General features: G+C 41.3%; 2 protein-coding genes across 10 annotated transcripts in view; one reads left to right on the forward strand and one right to left on the reverse strand.

The window, feature by feature from the left end:
* mrrf (mitochondrial ribosome recycling factor) lies at positions 1-18,939 on the reverse strand. Of its 8 annotated transcripts, none has more exons than XM_018755723.2 (8): positions 18,262-18,334; positions 18,099-18,105; positions 12,293-12,511; positions 11,819-11,971; positions 6,408-6,526; positions 3,359-3,450; positions 476-635; positions 1-224 (listed from the first exon to the last, which is right to left on the reverse strand). In XM_018755723.2, the coding sequence occupies exons 3-8, from the start codon at positions 12,483-12,485 to the stop codon at positions 147-149; spliced, it is 795 nt and encodes a 264-aa protein (XP_018611239.1). In that variant the 5' UTR covers positions 12,486-12,511; positions 18,099-18,105; positions 18,262-18,334; the 3' UTR covers positions 1-146. The 8 variants fall into 8 exon arrangements, with proteins under 8 accessions (XP_018611239.1, XP_018611253.1, XP_018611223.2 ...); XM_018755737.2 differs by having other exon boundaries at positions 12,293-12,507; positions 18,262-18,327; XM_018755707.2 differs by having other exon boundaries at positions 12,293-12,507; positions 18,226-18,325.
* The window catches only part of rbm18 (RNA binding motif protein 18), a 12,659-nt gene continuing 8,768 nt past the window's right edge, over positions 18,405-22,295 (forward strand). For both annotated transcript variants that reach the window (XM_018755763.2, XM_018755755.2), the window contains exons 1-2: positions 18,405-18,590; positions 19,814-19,926. In XM_018755763.2, the coding sequence (XP_018611279.1) occupies positions 19,820-19,926 (107 nt within the window). In that variant the 5' untranslated portion in view covers positions 18,405-18,590; positions 19,814-19,819. The remainder of the gene's footprint in view (positions 18,591-19,813; positions 19,927-22,295) is intronic.

The following is a 22,295-nucleotide window of genomic DNA, read 5'->3' on the forward strand; positions in this document are numbered from 1 at the left end:
TTTATCAACGGGCGTCGGCCTCTCTTTTATTCGTTTATTTTCAAAAGGTTACATGTTCACGTATCTCCAGCCACGCAAAACATCTCATCGCATTGAAACGGCTGAGAAGGAGGTATCCTGAACAGGGTCAATCCCTACGAGAACTCTCATCCCAGCAACTCCTTGGTTTTCGCAGCGAGCTGTCGCTCTATGTCAGTGGCATAGCTGTCCGTCATTTGCTGCACCTGGCAATGATAAAGAAGGAAGAGCGACATGCGATTGCTAATTATTATACAGTTTTTAAAGGAAGGATCAAAGAAATGTGCAAAATACATTAAAATAATAGACAGAGCAACAGATACTGTACTTCCACAATTATGTTTTGTGAATACTTTTTTCCACTAATACAACTTTTTTATATTTATATTATATTATATAAATATTTTGATAACACGACTTACTAGTACTAAGATGTAGTAGAAATTAGCGGCCTTACCTGTTGCTCTATCAAGCGGATCGTGTCTTCGGAAACACTGTCTTTAGACTTCTTCAGTTGGTTGATGGCATCAGATCGTACCCTCCTCAGGGACTCTTTGGCCTTATGGCTGAACTCCTTGGCAAGTCTGGCCAGGTTCTCCCTGTGCTCACGGGTCACCCTGTGGGCAGTGGACATCCAAGACATTCAGTGGACCTGCTGGTAAACCACCGGCTCGCTGCCCTTTTTAGCTGGGTGCTTCCAGGGACAGTAACCCGTGAGACACGTACGTGTATATGCATGTACAATCTTCGTAAAGTTGACACTTTCATTGTGGTTCTGTGGCTGATGAATGATTCTTTATTCAGCTGACGCCTTTCTCCAAAAATCAATCTGAGCTTTTGATGAATAAGACCTGATTAAGCAATCATTTGAATCTTGAGTGTATTGACACAGTATTACAAGTTACACCAATTTCTACACAAAGACTTTACTGTTTTTATGCAGACATTTACACTTACATTTATTCATTTAGCAGACGCCTTTCTCCAAAGCGACGTACATCTCAGCAAAAATACAATTTGTGCATTACATTAAGAGAAAGAGACATGGCAGCAGACGTGATTCTTAAGTAAACTTAGTTTGTCACTTTCCACTTGATGCACCGATGTTCATCGCTAAAACGCAGGATAGATGAATCCTGATAACCTTCCTACAATTTTTTTTTTATTTTTAATAAGGTACACAAACATTCACATACAATGCCGTGGTAGCGGCTGTGTAAAGGCTTAAAGACGGACAGACAGAAAGATGAAATGTGTTTAACCATTATTTGTGTCCCCTTCGCATTTCCACAAGGAACTAACCGTGACCAATTAATTCATAAGCAGTAAATGAATGACTGGATTATTAATATGTACGTATAGTGTGTAGCCTTCGGCACACTAATTCATATGAAAATCATTAAAGTACTAATTACAAGTAACTTTCAGAGGAGCACAAACTAAGAAAATCAACTAATATATTGGACATATCTAAATGTACTTTTAACAAGTCCTAAACAACTTGCTGTCTGTAAACATTATACTGTAAGTCATCTACAGCTATACCTTTTAGTTTCATCAAGTCATTTTAAGAGTTGACTGGGGACAATGCAGATCTTAGTCTGAAATACTGACATAATAGTCAGATTTAAATTCCTTTTTACTTTAAACATTCAGAATTATATTCAACTTATTGTTCTGACAAAAAAACTGCTTGCTATAGAAAACTGGTGGAAATTATAAATGATAAGGTTTATCCTTGTTTGTAATTAATTTTACTACTACCTTTAGTGTCAGTGCTCAGTGCAGATATGGTTACAGGTATAGCATACAGGGGACCATACATTTTGCATTTTATGGGAAGCTTTGTGTTTGTGACTATGTCTCTATTTATGAGACTTTTTCCCAGAAATATGATACTAGATACACCAAATGGAAAAACTGTAACCCAAAGATATATTTATAGTAATAATAATAACAATAATAATGTACATTACAGCATAAAAACCCACACATACAATATAATGCCGCACTATATTCAGTTATCATTAAGAAGTTCCCAAAAAAAAGTTAGTGTAGAACTGTATTGAAATGGTTTTAACCTAAAGGTACAATATTTGTTGTACAGAGAATTTAGTATTACAGGGTTAAATTTTTAGGATTACACAATTGAGAGTACTTTGTAGATAAAAGAATGTGTCACAAACACAAACATACAGACATAAGGTATGGTTCTGTAATTTGTATCTATCTGTACTGAACTGATTAATTTTAAGACTGAATCTTACATTTAAAAAACTATAAAATAGTTTAACTACAGTAAACAGTATCAATACATATATACAATGCAAAAAAAAAAAAAAAATTTAGGTTGAAACCTGCAGGATACATTCTCTCACAAAATTTTAAATTTTACTTTGAAAAATAAATTTATCCTAAATGCTTAAAAGTAAGTGCTACATTGCTGTAAATATTTATACTCTGACTTTTTCAGCTCAGATGAATAAAATTAAGAGCCATAATTTTGACACACCAAAAATCACTCTCGGTGAACATTAGAAAGTTTGAAAATTACAGCCATGTTAATGCACTTTGGTGTTAACAACTGATTCTGGATCAGCCTAATTATTAGATTACGACATTTTTACTGCTGGTAACGGTAAGCTTATCCAAGCAACCGAGGTCAGACAGCTACGATGGCCACAGCAGGTGTATTAAAACTGCATTTTCACTGCACTTTCAAAAGAACCTCTCAATTTTTCTGCTCATCATGAGATTATGCATAATAAAATGTTTCATACTTAAACAGTAAACAGTCTTTATTGTTTTGTAAAAAATAGTAATTAAAAAAATTAAACTTTTGATGATAATTCTACCGTTAACTTTGTATCTAACAAAGGTCTTCACATGGCATTCTATAATATTTCTGGTTGATGCGCCGATCCTTCTTAATTGGCACAGCCTTATTTCCCTTGCAAACAGAGTCTTGGAGTAGCATCTATTTACCACAAACAATAACTGTAATTGCATCTTCCGGTCCAATCAAACAAGCCACACTCTTCAGAAATTTAAATGTGCATGCCTGGACTGATTGCTGAGCGAAAAAAAAGAAAGAAAGAAAGAAAAAAAAAAACATTTATGCCACTTTGTGCAACAAGCACCTAGTGATACTGCAGAGTAAGAACGACTCCGTGAAGAATGTTGTGTTTCGGGACTATGGACCTCGAGTCATTTTGAAGGAGGGAAGGTTGTAAATGTCATTCTGCTGGTCATGGCACTACTTCACATGACCCTGCTTTAGTTCTTAAAATACTGTAACGCACAGAGAAATGGACATGAGTTGGACGGTAAGGGGACTCACGCAGGAATGGGCACCCTCACAATGGAGCCGTCCACCTCCGGGTTGAGCCTCATGCTGCTCTCTCTCAGGGCGCGGACCGCTGCTGCTGTGACCTGCGGGCCGATCAAAGGCAGAGGACTGGGTGAGGTGGGAGGGGTGGGGGCATCGCTGTTAATGGCTGCCAGCTGGAGTGCGGTACTTACCTGCACGGGCGTCCGCTCACCCCCCATCCCCACCCCCACCCCAGAGTGAGAATGCACCAGGAAGCAAGTGGGTTGCTCTCACTTTGATCCGTGGCAAGGGCATCTCCCCACCGAGGAGCTAACACAGGCAAAAAGACACACAGAAACCAAAGCCCCCCCCCCCCCGCACAGGGTAGAAGCTCTGCTGGTGGAACGTCTGGATCACAGGGTTCAGGAATGAGAAACCTAGGGTCAGGCCTGAGAAACTGCAGCACTGGGGCTCACGTCTACAGACCTCCCATGGTCTCCTGGCTGCTTACCTTACACGCAATGCCCCGGGGCAGTGCCAAACGTGCCTGTGCCGCACCGGGGACAAGTCAGAGATGTGAGGGATTATGCGAAGGCCAGAGAGAGAGTCCAGCCATCTAAGCAGCTCGGAGGCATGGTTCAGCGAAACATGCCGTACAAGGACAACTCACTGGGAGAGGGAGGCCAAACATGTTTCCGGAGAACGCTGGGGCTGAAAAACCCACAAGGGCTTGTCACACAATAACACGATGATTCAGCGAGGCTGTGACTTGCCGAGGGTCGGAGGAAAGTGCAAAAATTTGTCCGTTCAAAGTTAAATCGTGACAAAGAACACAGGCGAATATGGAGGTAAAATGCTTTAAGATCTAAAGAGAAATCATGACAGCGGGACAACACATTATTACGTTTATGTAGATCTTCTCGTACAAATAATTAAGGTACGGATATAGGCTACGTCTTTGCATTCCATTAATCCAGAGTTATTCTTCTGCAGATCCAGGATGACAAATAAAACAAGATCTCTGCTTTTCCTCTACACAAAGCCATTTGACAAAAGCAGTATTTACGGGCAAAGCTGGGATACTACGTGAAGCACCAGGCTTGTTCCCGTTAATATGTTAAAAATAGCAGAGTTTCACTGGGACAGATCAAACACACCAGACCCACAGCAAACTGAGATGTCAACATACTGAGAAAAACATAAAAAAGCACCTCAATTATGACCCAGCTGCCACACATAAAAGCATTTGTCTCTTGAGAATGGACTGCTGTAATTGATGTTCTTTGTAAGATGGTGCAACAGCCATGGTGGGGCCAAAACCTTCTGCGTTTTAATTTGAATTAATTGTTAGAAATCAATGTTTTTCTGCTATGAATTCATGTAATGGATTAGAATCATTATGCGTATGTTTGTTTTTGCAGCTCTGCAGTCACCTCTGAGTTGGTTTTATGGAGCTGCTGGGTAATTTGGAGGAGGGAGGCAACATTCATTAGACTCCTTGCCAGTGCTGCAAGGGGCTCAGAATACTAGGAACTAAGGTGTGAGGTCAGTGACCTCATGCTTTGCAAATATAACGGCCTGAACCTGGACTGATCCCAAGTACAATTTATCTTAAAAGCAAGACACGATCCCATACTCATTCAATGTAAAATAAGATGCCAAATTATGTTTTTAAAAACAGTTTCATTAATTAACAGTAAAGTAATAAAGTAAATAAAACTGGAAACCTTGAATCACCTTGGTGATATGACTCTCAGACCGTTAGGATTTCATTTTCTTAATTGGTCTTATTCATAATCATCACTGCATTTTAGGTGGAAACTAAGATATTGCATCAATATTGAAAAAACATTTGACTGGCACAGAGAAACAATAGTATACAGTTAGAGGACTTAATACTTAAGGCCTATACATTTTTATAATACAGTCACACTTAAAAATATTTCATCCTGAGCAGACTACACTATTTTTGTTTCTAGCATTTCTTTGACCCAAAATTGCATGAAACATCTACTAAGTAATTGCACGTGAAACATGTACCACTCAGTTAATAATGGCACATTTTTGTAGATAAATTCTAGGATGTGCTGTTGACCTTTGCTCAGTTAAGATCCACTGTACAAGTAAAGCGACCGGAACTGTAAAAGCGAGCGCTTGCAAGTCCTGCAGCGTCCAACCGTACATCAGTCTCTCCACAGAGTAGTACCACCACAATAGCACTACTGAAATCACAGATACTGAGTGCATGGGAAATCAAAGCACTGAAGGGGAACTGAAGATCACTCGGTAAACACATGCACTTTGACAAATTCACAAAAACCTTGGTTTCGGAGCCTGGAAGAAAAAAGGACCTTGTTCGTCTGTGGGGAAAACAAACCAGGCTAAAGAGCATTAATCTCCCTCTTCCCAGCGATGTGACCAGCCTCAGCAACAGCCCCCATCAATAACGGCCAAGGATGCCGTCTGGAGGAGGTGGAGAGCATGGTGGCGGTTGCTTGTGAAGTGCGTGTTTGGAGAAGAAAAAGGCTGCTGGCGCAAACCTTAGCTTGGAGGGATGTGGTGGTCGGGGGGGGAGCAGAGGCCGGTCACTTCCTCCTCCTGACAGCCCACCACAGACTCTTGGCCTTTGTTTCAATAGCTCTCCAGGAACAAAGGGGGTCCCAAATAATCAATCAATTTGTCTTAAAAAATACAGCAAAGAAACGACTCGGGTTTCAGCAGCAGATCGCTGGACCTATTCCCTTGCATGCAAGACACAACGCAGTTGTGGGAGCGTATTGCCAATGAAGAGCAGCCGGCTCTTTATGGATCTGATGAACATCTAGCACAACAGTGTACGATTCTGGTCCTCAAGGGCCACAGGGTGGGCTGGTTTTCATTCAACCTCAGCCCTTACTTGCATTACTGAACATGTATGTGGGCAGTGAAGTGACCACACCTGGTGTATCAGGTGGCAACGGGCGCTAATTTAAATGTAGCCTAAAACCTGTAGGATTCCAACCCTCGAGAAACAGATATGGCCACCCCGATCCAGTAAAACTTTTTACCCTGAGGAGATTTAGGCCATACAATCTCATACCTCCGGAAAGCCAGTCATGTTGATCACAATGAGGTGTGGAGACTTCATGGAGATCTGGCCCAGCTGCTTGAGGGGGACCTTGCCATTCTTGGTGCTCACCATGATGTGGTCCAGAGCTCCTGGGGAGGGTGGGAGAACAGGTTGAGATTTGTACCACACATCACTGACATAAAGAGACAAAATTTGTCAAGATATCAGTTTAAAATTTACGTTTACATTGATTTATTTATTTAGCAGGCACTTGTCATCAAAGCAACTTCCAATGAACTCTACATAGTGTTGTCAGCCCACACACCTTATTCACCAAGGTGACTTACATCGCTAGATATGCTACTTACTATGAAAAATATTACATTTATTAATTTACCAGACACTTTTCTCCAAAGCGACGTACATCTCATAGAAAATAGTACACCTTTTCAACATGATGGAATAAATGAAACCAGAAATTAATAATTTGTCAAAATAAATGAATGGAACAAAAACCATGGGGCAGCAGGTAGCATAATGGTTAGAGCCACCTCCTTGCTCTTGAAGGACTCAGGTTTGAATCTCACCTCCTGCTGAAGCACCCTTATTCAAAATACTTATTACCCTGAATTGCTCCAGTAAAAATTAGCCAGGAGTACAGATGGGTAAATCATTATACATAGGTTACACTGTCAGTTGCTTCAAAAAGCATAAAGTAAATGAAAAAATAAGTGGAAAAAAATTACGCAAGAAACAATGGGTAAGGTGCAGGTTTGATTTCACTGAGACTTTCTGGGAAGGAGAAAAAGCAGGCAGGATTTTCCCATTGGTGAAAAACTTGGATGAATTCACCCGAAAGCCTGAACCTTGTTCAACCTTGTTGTCATATAAAAGTAGTGTACTCAAGGATATTTCATTCATCTTCTGCAGCGAGAGATGGTGAAGTACACCACGAGTGTGGGTGGAACCCTCTACCTCATGAAATCACACGCAAAGCAGCATTTCTCACATTGGTCTGGTTTAACTCAGGCTTCGAGCTTTGTAACCCTCCGTGTTACTTCATTCAATCCTCCTCTTTATTGGACAAAGGTTTGTGATGGAATTATTTGCAGTTTTTAGCAAACGGGCTTCATACACTTTCATCTTTCTTCATGCAGCTTTTGAAAACAAATATCCACTTGGAAAGGCTGAGATAAAATCCACGTTACTTCCTTTTCGTAGGATCTTCGGCCGAAAATAGTATTCAAACTGAAAAAAATTGCTCTGGTTATGTACAAGTTATTTAAACAGCACAAAGCTGGTATGTGTATATGGTTGAAAATATCAGCCCACAAAATAAGGAAAGAAAAACTAACCTTTGCTCAAGAAAAGTTTGTTTTAAAACCCCTACATGACAAACAGGTTGGATTGTGGGTTATACAAGGGAGCTGCATGGGAGGAATTTATCCCAGTTTTATCAGCCTTGGTACTTCAGCTCTGACTTCCCCTACACATCTGCTAGCACTTCCATAGAGCAACTATTGACTCCACTCATGCACAGAAATGGGAATCGGCAGGGGAAGTTATTCATGAAACAGCCTCGCTCTGGTCAGAGCATGACCCAGACTCCCTGATCTGAAGATTGTACACTACTGCGCTCGTCAGAGGGAAAGTAATAAGTCAGACAGGGTCTCGGTGTCCCCAAACCTGTCATATCAGATCCTGGGCTCTGGGAGTCTTCATGGGGTCTCAAAAGGGTTACTATATCAGCCTTTTCAGATTTTAACTTGAAGTGTGCAGCAGAGCAAGATGACATCAGAACTAACAGAGCCTCTTGGGTCTGAGACCAACCTCCAAAACACATGTCTGTCCATGGGAAAAATCCAAGAATTTGCTCATAAAAACAGAAATGCCAACAAAAATGCAAATAATTTTCATTTCTAAACGGTCTTTTTCTTTTTTTTTTTTTAAAACTGCTTCCATCTCAAACTTTTGGACAATCTACCAGGAAAAGAACACATTGATCTGAACTTGATGTGTCTGGGTGGATGACATCAGATTTGGGACATGTTCTAGTGTAATCCTGCCCCTCCTAAGAGTGAAGGATGAGTCCGAGGAGCGGGGTGCTCAAAGTGAAATAATATGTAGCGCAGACGTACATCAGATCGGCCGAGAGAGGGTGAGGAGGCCCAGTGTTCCCTCTGAGGGTAATCCTGGCCTGGAGCGTGCTGATGAGCACCTCCAGACTTCGCCTGTGTTCTGTCGGAGCGAGGGAGCAACACCAGGTCGTGCCCCTAACCCACCCTCCACAGAGGTGCCTTCCAGGTCTCCTTCACAATAAACAGGAACCATAATGACACCCAGATGAGACTATTAAGCCATCCCAAACACCATTTTTACTTAGTCATCCTCTAGGTTTCTAACATTTCATTAGCTTTCATTTTGTCTTCAAATCTCATTGACTCAAGGACAATAGCAGAGATTAAGGAAAACTGGAGACAGTTTAATGAAGATGAAAGTTGGGTACCTCACTGCTCCCCTTTGGGGCTCCTCCTCCTCCTCTTACCTCCCCTTGGAGCAGCATGAGCTATAAAGTTCTGAAATTAAAGTACTTGATAAATAGAGCCTGGATGAACTTCCCTCTATAGGTTTAACAACTGGAAGATAAGAAAAAATGTGCAAGCAAGCAATTCACCACAGTCGTTGATACAAATAAAGATGACCTTCTAAAGCATCCTCTACCTTATGCAGCGTGGCCAACGAGAACATTTGTAAATTATTAATACAAGATATATTATACCCACTGTAGCATAAATGTAGCGTAAATTCTATTAGACTGAGTGATTGTGCAGTTACGGTTAGACACACACAGCAAACCGCTGCCTATACAAGTGACAGAATGGCAGACGGTGGACCTGCTGTCCCCAGTCGGGGCTCCGCTGGAGCCCGAGGACCGTGTTCAGCTGCATCTCAGTCGTACTCACTGACAGCACTGTACTTCTCTTTAATGCAGTTTGTTTTCATATGCTCTCATTTTACCACTCTTTTTACAGTGAGTTAATTACTCTTTTTAAATAATATTTGTATTTACTTGAAGCTGAGTGCTGAACATGGCTTCATTATGACGTGAGCACAAATCTACATTTCACAAATTTCAAGGACAATTTTGTGCAGACAAGGTATCTGAACTAAAATGTAAACTTTGGAGACAGCGATGGCTTTTAAAAAGCACGTACTCCAGTTGGACTCGCTGGTGAAAGCAAGCTGTGCAGCAAGAAAGCAGTCATTTTCAGACATGGAATTTGTAAAGAATGTTTTGATCAAGTTGCTGATATAATATGTCATGTGAAAAAAAGCCCAGTTTGTTAAAAATAAGCCTATGGTGACAGACTGTGGCTCACTGCATTGACCAGTCAGCGACTAATGTTCAGAAAACTTCAAAAACAAAACAAAAGAAAGCCAAAAACTAAAGTTTCATATATATATATATATATATATGTATATGAAACTTTTGTTATATCTATATACAGTATATATATCAGTGTTCTACTAATGTATGGATGAGTGACCCACTGTAAGTAGTGTATCTAGCAGTGTAAATCACCTTGGTGAATAAGGTGTGTGGGCTGATGACACTACATATAATTCATTGGAAGTCGCTTTGGAGAAAAGTGTCTGCTAAATAAATGTAAATGTAAATATTATTATTTTTATTAGGGTCATTTGTTATCCTTAAAAACTTGTCTGAGAGTCTATCTTGGATGCAGAGGGCACAAGGCTAAGTAGGGTACCCTCTGGGTGGGGCAGGATGGCAATCCATCACAGTATTATTATTGCAGTGTGCTGATTTTCAGTGTACGACCAACTTGAAGGAAAAGTTAATTTCCCTTCGCTGGACTTTTGCAAAAATAACGTAAGAAAAGTATGCTACATCCATCTATGTATCAGATAAATCATTCTGTATCTCTTGTTAAAGCAGATAATATAGTAAATACTAATGCACTCTACAGTTAATATTTCTCAGTTTAGACATTTAAAACTCAGTATGTCACTTGATATAATTTTAACATGTGCAGCCATGGAAGCAGTTCATAATAATGACTGCGACCGTTGGCCAAAAAAAATGGGACACACCTATCAAAAGAACTGGTTTGCTCTTTGTGTTTCGCATTAGATTGTGACAGCTGTATACATAAACACCATAGATGAAGTGGGTCTTCAGAATAATTTCAGTTACCTAACGCACCGTTTTTTCCAGTCAAGTATTAAAACATAAAAAGAATATCCTAGCCTGAGAGCCACGGATTGATACTAGAGAGTGAAAAGAGGGTCACTGATGATGTGAAATGATGGGTAGGATCCTTCTGTATTTGATGGATTCGGTCTTTGGGCTACAATACAACCTTCACCCTACCAATCCAGAATTCATGAAGTCCCATGGTTATTTATCTCCCCACTCAAGAACAAAACACTTCTGAGGTTTCTAGGCAGATTAAACTGCACACTGAAGATATCCTATTATTTGTTGTCGTAAAGTCCGGGGATATGACGGCATCAGCTGGACATTACTGCATCATTCTGAATACGTGAATATGTCATGTTTACCTTGTTTATCAGATATGCCCCTAAACACAGAAGCAGCAGCGCCACAGAGATCGTAGTTTCTACTGGGCAACATCCCAACGACATCACTCCAAGCACACAAAACAGCAACCGCACTTGAAAAACAAAAGCGCAGATAAACTGAATCTTATCGCCTTCCTTTGAATGGGTGCATTTGCATTCGTCTTCTCGATTACTGGCGGGGAGCTGAATCTGGCAGCACGTTCAAAGAAAGTCATCATTGCGGCAGGACCAATAACCAGGTGCCAAGTGTGATATGTGCCAGTGCCACTTCTGCAACAAAACAGGATATATCATCCTGCTACTACTACTGGTATTGGCACTTTACACTATATTATAATTAATTTTTTGCTTGGCTGACAATTTTATCCAGACTTGCAGCATTTGACTCACTCATAAAACTGTGTATTTTCATTTCGGGGTACTACAGCAGCAACAAGCTTTGAAATGGCACCATCCACATAACAAGTCCATGTCCTTAGCCACAATAGGATGTACCAAGTGTGTAACTTCACCCTTACTAAAAACTCTGCATCCGCTGAACATTTTTTGCTTAAAAGTAAAGGGCAATTTGTTAGCACTGTTTCTAGAAAACACCCTCTTCCCCCATATATTTATTAATTTAACTGATGCTTTTCTCCAAAGCAACTTACAGTGTTAAGGTTACAATTATTTACCCATTTATACAGCTGGGTAATTTTTACTGGAGCAATTTTAGGATAAGTATCTTGCTCAAGGGTACTACAGCCAAAGGTGGGGATTGAATCTACAACCTTCAAATCCAAAGGCAGTAGCTCTAACCACTACGCTACCAGCTGTCGCATGGCCTAAAAACCTACCCGGGGAAGTGCGGATATTCAGGTTGCGGCTGTAGTCCTCCTTGAGGCTCGAGAGCACCGCTTCCATGTCCTCTTTCACCTCCTGTAGGTTGATGATGTCCTCCACCAGCTCAGCGTTGATCTTCAGTTTGGCCTGCGGGCCTTTCCCTTTGGCTGGTGAGGGTGGAGGTGAGGTGGGGAAGAAAGAATACATCACCACCACTGCACTTAAAAACTGTTACTTAAAAGGAAGGACAAAATGAAAGAGAGCAACCAGCATGCTGGTGGGGGATCTTTGATATTAGAAATAAAAGCAAGACAAGAATACAATAAAACTGGAACCCCCCCCCCGAAAAAATGCACTGAACCCCAGCCCTTTACCCAAACACTCCATATAATAACATGGAAAAGAACAGGCAGAGAGCCCAGGGTGAGTGCCACACTTGGCCTGGGAATCTGTACCAGTGAGGAGGAGCAGTCATGTGTTCCATTAACCTTTACTCTTCTTGCTGGCATAGTGACGGGTGAGAGGGAATGTGTGGGGTGAGATGGGGTGCAGCATGTCCTGAGCGTGGCCATTCTTGAGGACGGAGGGGAGACTGGCACATTCAGGCATGGAAAACCTCCCCGCGGTGATCAGGGAGCGGTACAAGGCTGGACGCAGAACACCCAGCCGACTCAGGGCCATTGCGTGGTCTCTCCGTGGCACTCTGTCTGAAAGAGCACAACAAACAGATGGTGTGCACATCAGACAAGAAATGCTCCGCCACAGACCAAGACAGACAACAAAAGTAAATTCCAGCTGCTGTAGGTCCAAACAAACATCTGCTGTTAAAACAACAGGCAAACTTTTGTAAACGCAAACAGCGTGAGCACCATGTTTACAGGTCAAGATCTGTATATGGAGACGAAGCCGTTCAGAACGTATTATATTAAAAAAAGGTTTGAAAACACAGCACATGCACACACATACATCAGCAAAATCCAGGACAGCCTTATTTTTTCGATACATTTTGAGTCTGATCACTGGAAACGCTAAGACTTACACTGTCGATAGTCACACAACTGGGGAAGATGCATCGTATCAGTAGCAGCTATCCATCAACCTTTTTTTCCAGGGAAACAAGAACACAGTGCACTGATCCCAGCAAAAGGAAACCAGCAAAAGACACAGCATGTTTATTTTCCTGTAAACATTCACTCTGGCACTACTCTCACGATGTGAGAGTCCCACTGCAGGGGGCAGCAGGCAGCGCAGTGACTGGTTACGAAATGGACTTGGAAGCAAGAAGTCGTTGGGACCATGTTGCAGCACCCTGAAGCAAGATACTTTACCGGAACGGCACCTGTAAAAATACACAGCTGTACACATGGCACGCTGGCAAGCGAAGCGAAGAAATAATAAATAATATTACAGCAAACTATCTGCTTAATGTAGTAATGATGGCAGGGGGTGCCTGCTAATGTGTTTTAAATTCAAATGAGCTTATCCAGCCCTAAATGATAGATGGAAAAACTACCAACGGCAAAGATAAATTAAAACTATAAATAAAGCAAAAAATTGTATTGTCAAGTGTTATTAAATACACCACTGTATTAGTTATTATAATCTTGGCTTGCACTCAAATTGAGCAGATTTAATCCACTACATCAAAAATTTGCAAAGGAGGGGTACATTGGAGGAAAGGTTTAGTGTAATAATGAAGAGCATACATTTTTCATTACAGTTAATTACAATAATTACTTAATTATCTTATCATTGTCTTATTCTAGTCATCGTGTTAACCATACTTACAGTGGATAAGCTGTGGTAATGTGTGTGTATCAAGGCATCTAATTTTTTTCAGGCTCATTACTTTCAAATTTAGACAATGTTTTATTTACTCTCTCAGAGCTTAGTTATCTTCTTGTGCATCTCACTAACTTCAAGACAATCCTCCTTCTTCAGATCCTCCTGCAGGAGAAGTGTTTCTGCTCCATGCCTGTGTTCCAACAGGGAACAGAACCCATGAGACATGCACTCTCCTTTCTTGTGTTTAACAAATTATGGTATGACTCGCCAGCCCCATTCTAGAGGGTAACCAGACGTAGCGTGGTATCCCTGAATAACATGAAAGAAAACAAAAGCTATGCCTCAACCAAAGTGCGGGGTAGTTAGAGGAGTAACTTATAAGGGAAAAGGCCAGATCAATCGTTGACAGAACCAGAAGAGGGCACTGCTGGTAACGCAGGAGGGTGAACACAGTCCAACACTTTAACGGTACACCAAAAACCAAAAACCTCATTACCAAAAAGACATACATACACACACTTTCTGAACCGCTTGTCCCATGCAGGGTCACGGGGAACCGGAGCCTAGCCCGGCAACACAAGGCGTAAGGCCGGAGGGGGAGGGGACGGACGGGACGCCAGTCCATCACAAGGCACCCCAAGTGGGACTCGAACCCCAGACCCACCAGAGAGCAGGACCCGGCCCAATCCACTGCGCCACCTTCCCAAAAATATGTTTTTTTTTTTTTTCTGGCAATACTAAGATTCCTAAACAAGAAGGGTTTCGCAGCACTCTACTTTTCATAGTCCCTGGGTGCGAACAGGGTGAACGCCATCTCACGGAAGACGTTTTCTTTGCCAGGTACATACTTCCCACAAAGTTCAGAAAGGATGTGAAACGAGAAAAATGTAGCTGCCATGCAGGTGTATCTGCCCAAACCCACCTCGGCTTTACATCTAGGTGTGAGGTTTAGACCTAGTCAAAACAAGGGCACACTATGTGATGGCACAAAAGGGGGTCCAGACACTCTGTTTACTGTCTGCAGCGCTCAGTTGTATCAACGGTATCTCAACAGCGCAAGCACAAAGCAAGCAACGTCTGGGTTCTTTTTTTAAATAAATCCCAATCGTGATTTTATCGGGCCTGACCCCGTAGCTAAGTTTCACTGACAGATCCACGAATGTTTGTTAAAAGACGCGATAATGAAACACGCCTCGCTTCGAGAGTCTGCCATCACGGAGGCGTTATGAACAGCCGTCGACCTGCCGAAGAACGAAAGGAGAGGTGTGGGCTGTCTTTATAGTGGAAGCGGAGCAGAAAACTCTCGTGCAGGTGTTAAGTGCGATATGCCGCTTTCGTTCCCAATTTAAGAGGAAGGGCAGCTGGCCCATTCCCGCGTGTGTGTGATCCAATATCACGAAAGATCTCTTTACACCTTTTGAGATAACTGTATCACAAAAAAAGACAGCTTACTTATCACTGCTCAGCATCTGTCACTCAAATGGCTACAATTTGTAGTTATTTTTAGGGTCCACAACTCAGAATGGCAGTGAGCAGTAAATGGACATTTCCAGATTAGATTTTTTTTTATTCCAAGAGCTAATTATTTAAACGTGAAATTAAAGCAGTATTGCAAGGAGAACCGTTTTAGTGAACACTCATTCATTTAAACCCAAGTCACAAAAAAGCATGAGAACATCAAAGTACATACCGTAGTAAATGTTTAAACAGAAAAAGAATTAGGAATTTATCCATGCATCAAAGCTCTCTCTTTATATAGAAAAAACAATCCATAACTTCACTATGAGACCAAGTACAATGTACACAGTTGGTAAAGTGCTTAGATTCCCTCATCTTCTATAAATTACCATCTGTTTGACAGTTGAGACAACATAAAACACACCTATAGCATCATGTAAAGAAGATTAAGGAAGAGGGATACTTATGAAGGGACTCCCTGAAAAAACATAGCAAGGGAAAGCATTTGCTGACCATGACACTCATATACAAGTAAGCGAGTTTGCCTACAAAGTGACATGGTGAAACATGGGTGCCTAAAGCTATATGGATGGATTCAGGAGAACAGCACTCTTCTTCAAGCACTTCATGTCACCAAAACATACAGCCGAGAGTAAAGAAAAGCAGGCGGCTGACATCATGCAAACAAGAGAAGAAATACGCACGTATTCACAACTCCTGAGTGTGCATGGGTGTCTTTGCATGGAAAAGTATGACAGTTAAGTGACAGACTAAGATTCAGTTGAGAAAAGAAGAATGAATGAACTGTGGTGCACCTGAGCCAGAGGTCTCCTGATTTGTCTTTACCTTCATAAAAAACCTTTACACTAGAATGTGCACTGAGGAGAGACGTTCCTATAACATAAATTGATCAAATAAATAGCGCAAAGGCAAACCGATCTAATTTAGAAGCTGGAGTGTTTCTACCTAGGGGGAATCAGTTCAAACAGTGTATTACTCCTTTAAGGTGGCATACAGATTCAGGAAGCTGAAGGGTTGCAAGATTTCTGTTTCATTCCTCATAAAGAATTTGTAACTCAAAAGTGCTTCATAGGTTTCCTACTGTGTTAAAACGAAACACTGTAACCCAGTATATGTCAACTGTAATTAAAGAATCACACACATTGTCAGAAACCGCTGATCCCAAGCAGGGTCGCGGCAAACCGGAGCCTAACCCGGCAACACAGCATGCAGGGCTGAAGGGGGAGGGGACACACCCAGGGCGGGACGCCAGTCCATCGCAAGCAAGGCACCCCAAGCAGAACTTGAATCCCAGACCCGCCACAGAGCAGGACCTGGCCAAGCCCGCTGTGCCACCATGCCCCCCCAGTTAAAGAATCTACTAAGCAAAAAAAAATTAAAAGTCTTCTTACCAGAAAAAAAGGGAGGATATCTGTGTTCAAGTTAACTCAATTAAATATTCCATTTCAGAAGTATCACACACACTTTCTGAACCGCTTGTCCCATACAGGGTCATGGGGGAGCCAGAGCCTAACCCAGCAACACAGGGTATAAGGCCAGAGGGGGAGGGGACACACCCAGGACGGGACACCAGTCCGTCACAAGGCACCCCCAGCGGGACTCAAACCCCACACCCACCCGAGAGCAGGACCCGGTCCAACCCACTGCACCACCGCGCCACCACACCCCCCTCAGAAGTATCACAACACATTTAATTATAAAATCCTAACAAATAAGCAAAGAAAAAACAAAGTTATGCCTAATGCCTATTTGACTCACCAGCTGTAAACACAACAACTAGGATTTGTTTTGGTTTATGCTACAAAACAGGGTTGTCAAACTCAATTTCTGGAAGGCCCTGTGTATGACATTTTTCATTCCAAAAGAATTCCCTTAATTAACTAGCCCAGTTCGTAGATACTAAATGCAAAATTTAAGACTAAGATTTTATATACATCTTCTTTCTGCTAAAGTAAAACAGATGTTGTACAATTAACAAAAGCTCAACAAGTGTACAAATGAGTTTATCCTTCTACAGACCAGTGCTGACTTATGACAATAGGATATGGCAACAAAAAAAAATGCCAGTGAACCCATCATCTGATTTATACCTTTACAGTCATAGCATGTTGACACTCGTTGCAGAAAGGTATGAAGAAACATAAATATTACAGTCAGTGCTCAAGAACAGTATTCAGAAGAATACATAGTATCAGATTTTGCTCTTGTTTTGCAGATAATTAATCTCAAACTTTGAATGGAATTTATTAAGTCTTTGAATGATTGATTTAAATCATCCATAGTAAGGAAGGTTGCAGTTAGGGACACCTGGTAGTGTAGAGGTTAGTGCTGCTACCTTTGGACCCAAAGGTTCAAATCTCACCTCTGGCTGTAGTCCCCTTGAACAAAGTAATTACCCTAAATTGCTCCAGTAAAATTACCTGGCTTTATAAATAATGTAATTAATTTAATTAATAATGTAAATAATTCTAAAAATATATCTTAACATTGTCAGTCAGCTAAATGAACAAATGTCAATAAAATACATGCAGTTATTATATGTGTAATTTCATCTGGATTTAGAAAGCAAAGCTTAATTAGAAATCCATATTGAAATGAAACAAAAGGAGAATTTAAATGTGGAATTTAGTTTAGTGTTGTCTGAGAGCAAAGATCTGATTGGTGCTCCAGTCTCCCATGATTCCATGTGCAACACTGAAGCGGAAGTGGAACGGCAGTCACATCACACCTCATTCCACAGCAATCCGTCGGAGACGTTCTCTGTAAATACCAAACATTCAACACACTGTCCATATATACACACTTACAATTTTTCCACCCCAAAACACACAACTATGACTATGATGTGGAAAAAATAACACATGACCTTCATTCATACCCGCTCAGGCACTCGACATCAACTGACAGCTGAGCTGCTGGTAAATAAAAAGTTGCAACGCAATAAAAACAAACTCATATGGCACACTAGAAACTCCTAAAGCATTATAAGGTTGGTAAAATAAAATATAATCTGCTGTCTATTTTACTTACGTAGATCCTAGATGCAACGGACGACACAGCAGGTGAATGAATGTAAATCGCAGGAGAAAATCAAATTAATTTAATACATAGAAAAATCAGTTTACATCTGTCACATAATTTGTTTAGGATTGCCTACGTTTATATAAAAGAACATTCATAAAGTTGACTTTACATCTACTGTAGTGTGATTTTCCAACTGTTCCACATGCCCACTATGTCACGTTGACGAATATTTTAGTGCGTCATCATTGTGAGACCGAATCGTAATCCGGCCTCGTCCAATCAGCGAAGACCTCAACTGACTGATTACGTCATTTAGTGGGAAACGTCAGCGTTCGGTGTTGCTGTTGTTGTTTTGTAGTTTGGGAACCATATCTTAACTTAAATTCCACGAGAACGGTAGCCCTACATTAATAATAACAATATTGTTTAGGTGAGCTACATAAAGAGTCAACGAGAACGCAGTGGCACAATCAAAAGAGCGACTTAAAGAAGTACACGGTACGGTAACTTGCGGGCCGCGGTTGCTAACGCGCTGACCCTCAGTTTTAGTTTAAATGAATAGGTGGCCGCTGTCGACTAAGGCAGGATTAACACACCATTCAGTTTATTACACGATTATATCTTAAACAGTAGTGTGATTGCCTGGTAGCATTTTTTTTTTATTTATGAATTGCAGCTAGTTACTATCATGCATTAAATTATGCAGCTAATTATTATTTGAGCCAACGAACGAACTTCTGAAAATCCTACATAATAAAGTTGAAATACTTGCACTTACTGTGTATATTTGTTTGACGAGACAGGTGAATGCATTGCTAACGAGGTGACTTCACTGATAGTTTCAAGCAAGGAAGGAGCAGGAAGGAAGGAGGGTGCGGACCAATTTTAATTAATTTACAGTCTAGACTACACAGAATCTATTTATTATTGTTTGACCAAGTTACTTAATCATGTTACATGACATGTAACCCGGAATAATTACGTCATCCTCATCATAAACACGATATTTCAGTTAATCGAAATCACATTTAAATTGATTGCATGCGATTTTCCCAAGTTTCTGTAGACCTAGTTCATAGTATTCTCTAGTTTATTTCTTCCTTTTCCTGTTACTGTACTGCAGGAGGGTGTGTTACAGTACTGCATTTTCCCTGGATGAAAATTTATGTCCTTTGGGCATAAATATGGTAAAGGTACCTTAATGTGACACCGGAGAGAGTTCTGAAGTTGCACAATGTTGATTTTTAAGGGATACTGCTTTCACACACACACACACACACACACATTTTCAGAACCGCTTGTCCCATACGGGGTCACGGGGAACCGGAGCCTACCCGGTAACACAGGGCGTAAGGCCGAAGGGGGAGGGGACACACCCAGGACGGGACGCCAGTCCGCCACAAGGCACCCCAAGCAGGACTCGAACCCCAGACCCACCGGAGAGCAGGACTGTGGTCCAACCCACTGCGCCACCGCGCCCCCCGACTGCTTTCACACTTCCTGAAAAATGATCTTTTATGCTCACCAATGTATTACGAACAGCGTGTGCCTTTCAAGTATTACAGAACAAAAATGAAATGCTTTTCTGCTTTCATGTAATTAAGTATTTTCATATCTTGATGAGGGTTAGAGGAGATTTTCGGAGAAGCCTTAGATGTGGTTGTGTTAGCACTCGGTTTGTTTGAGAACTTCTTTGAAAAAACATGTTTGCGTCTCTACAGAAACCCATGCAGTCAGCTGCAGAAACGCTGGAGAATGCCTCCATACTGTCCGAGAGCTCGTCGCAGGAGGGACATCGCCTGTGGATCGGAAACATCGACCCCAAAATCACAGAGTAAGACAAAGATTCCGCTCGCCGTCTTCCGTGGTGTCTGATGCCCAACGAGCTCAGCCCACATGATGGATCGATTTTTTTTGATTTGGGTAAAGGAACACTATAGACCACATGACAGGGATTGTTGGTTCCTGTCAGTTTGCCCCTCACCTAATGCTAAGGCTGCCAGTCTGCAACAACTGTTTATGGTAAATGAGAGGGGGGAACACACAAAATTTTCAATTCCTTTTACAGACTCCTGGAAAATGTACGGTCTGGCCTGTGCCATTGTCCAGATGGACATTTTCATACCCTTGTGGTCACTTTTCCCTTATAATCCGGTGGAATAAAAACAGGGCTGGTGATTGGTAAGATTAATTAGAGCACATGGTGGGAGTGTTTGTTATAGGAAGCCCACTGCAGAGTTTCCTGGAGGCAGCATACAGCTGTGCAGTTCAGATTCACAAGGGTATTATTCACCTACAGGCATGCCTTAGATTAGGGAGCAACTTGTGAAAGGCAGAAAAGAAGGTAATTAAGGGCAGTGTTGAAATTTCAAGTAAAATGTTTTTCTACTTTATGTTAACTGTTCTAATACTTTATCTGAAACACTGGCAGTGGTAAAGGGAAGGATACAGATGGTGCAAAACAATACAGAACACTTTAAATAAATGCTGATAAAACCATTTTTAGGGTATCTTTCATCAGAAGAAAGAAGCTTTGGTGCCCCAAGTTTAAACCATTTGAAATGATACAAATCTATGTGATCCGTTTCCGATGGCGTCGACTATGCCCAGTGTATTGTCAATAATTTGATGAATTCTGGTAATAACAAGCCAGTTGTTATGGTTGATGTGGAGTGCGACATTGATACCCGTGAAACTGCTTCTGTGAGCAGCAGCAAAAATTTTGTGTGCAGGGGGAATAGTGACCGATTTTAAGAACTTCTGTCATACTACCAGACAGAAAAGGGTTAAAAGCGACTTAGGAGTAGTCTGTTTACTGAACAAATTCAGCTTTGTAGGGTGAAAATGAAACCACTTATGAATAGAGTATTTCATACTGATTGACTTTAAATGTAAGATGCCTCCCTATGTATAGGAGTTGGCTTTGGATTGTCTTGGTCCTATATATGTGCTAACACAAGTTTTTCCAGATGTTCCCTCTCAACATATTGGTGAACACCCACATAGTTATTAGAAATGTAGGCAGGAACTTGGGTATGAGTGTATACAGAACTCAGTTAAACACTTAATTTTGCTTCTTCTTTAAGTTGAATATAAGCAAAAGGATAAGCAGGTTAATGTTTCATGCATTTTACGTTTTTGAAACGCGCTTATTTGTTATCAGATATGTAAGAATGAGACACATGTTGTGGGAGGAGCATTAAACAGCCACCACCCCCCCCCCCCCCACCCCCACCACGATTTCCCCCAAGGCAGAGAAAGCCACACGCACAATCCTGCCTACCACGTTTCATAGATGGCAGGCTGCACATGTGCAGAGGACTGGCAAGGCGACCGGTCATTTCTCAGCCGAAGTCTCCTTTGGGATGGTGATGGATTTAGTGTAGTCCGCAGGTTGTTTGTATTGTAGGAGTAATCTTGGCAGGGCATCACCAAACAGAGCACTCAGACAAGGGGGCAGGGCTGATGGGAAAAGGAGGGGAAGGCCACCTCTGTGTTTCTCCTTCACAGCTGCTGACCAGAACTGCCAGTTCTATGTTTCTGCCTCTGGTGCAATGTGTGTTTACCCCTCACAAGCCTTGTCAGCTTTCCTCAAGGCTTTGTGATGCATGTGTTCTGTGAGTGAGTTTTTTTCATTTATTCTCCATAGAGGAAAACAACTACTAACCAGTTTCATCAGAACCGTGATGTGGAGCTGCAGGAGTTGTGTGTTGTTAGAAATTCCTTACCTCAAATAAGGCACCGATTACAGACTTCCTTCACATAATGAACATAATTCTTGAAAATCTGCTCATAAGTTAAATTCTGGTAAAAGTAGTTTTAATTGCCTTTAATTTAAATGGGGGAAAGCTGTGTTCCTTAGCCAAGAAGTTTGTATTCCTCCCCCCCCAAACATGCAGAATTCTTGCCTTGCACAGAGAAATCTAATTCACAACCAAATCCAGAATATCAGACTCTGGACACCTTTAAATCCAGGTTTAACATCCACAGTATTTAAAATCATTTGTACATAACACATTTGCACGCTCTGTTTTTTCAACCCCTTTCCATATTATAAATTGTCTTGCTGTGATTTTCTGTATTTATTTTGTTCTTCTCGTAATTTTTCTCGAGCAGCAAATGGTGAAACAAGTATCACTGGCATGTTATATCTCCTGGGCTGTGGGTTTGGACATGGTTTGAATCCAGCCTAGTCTGTGTGGA

The sequence above is a fragment of the Scleropages formosus genome, chromosome 6 (genome assembly GCF_900964775.1).
Source record: "Scleropages formosus chromosome 6, fSclFor1.1, whole genome shotgun sequence".
Taxonomy (NCBI): Eukaryota; Metazoa; Chordata; class Actinopteri; order Osteoglossiformes; family Osteoglossidae; genus Scleropages; species Scleropages formosus.

What these genes read in the sequence shown, in the direction of transcription:
- mrrf (XM_018755693.2), bottom strand. Translation starts at nt 12,877, where the DNA reads ATGCATCTTCCCCAGTTGTGTGACTATCGACAGT. An exon ending in GTGAGGGTGCCCATTCCTGC is followed by an intron (nt 636 to 3,358) that starts GTGAGTCCCCTT and finishes CACTGCCCACAG; the next exon opens with GGTGACCCGTGAGCACAGGG. An exon ending in TCCGCTTGATAGAGCAACAG is followed by an intron (nt 225 to 475) that starts GTAAGGCCGCTA and finishes TATCATTGCCAG; the next exon opens with GTGCAGCAAATGACGGACAG.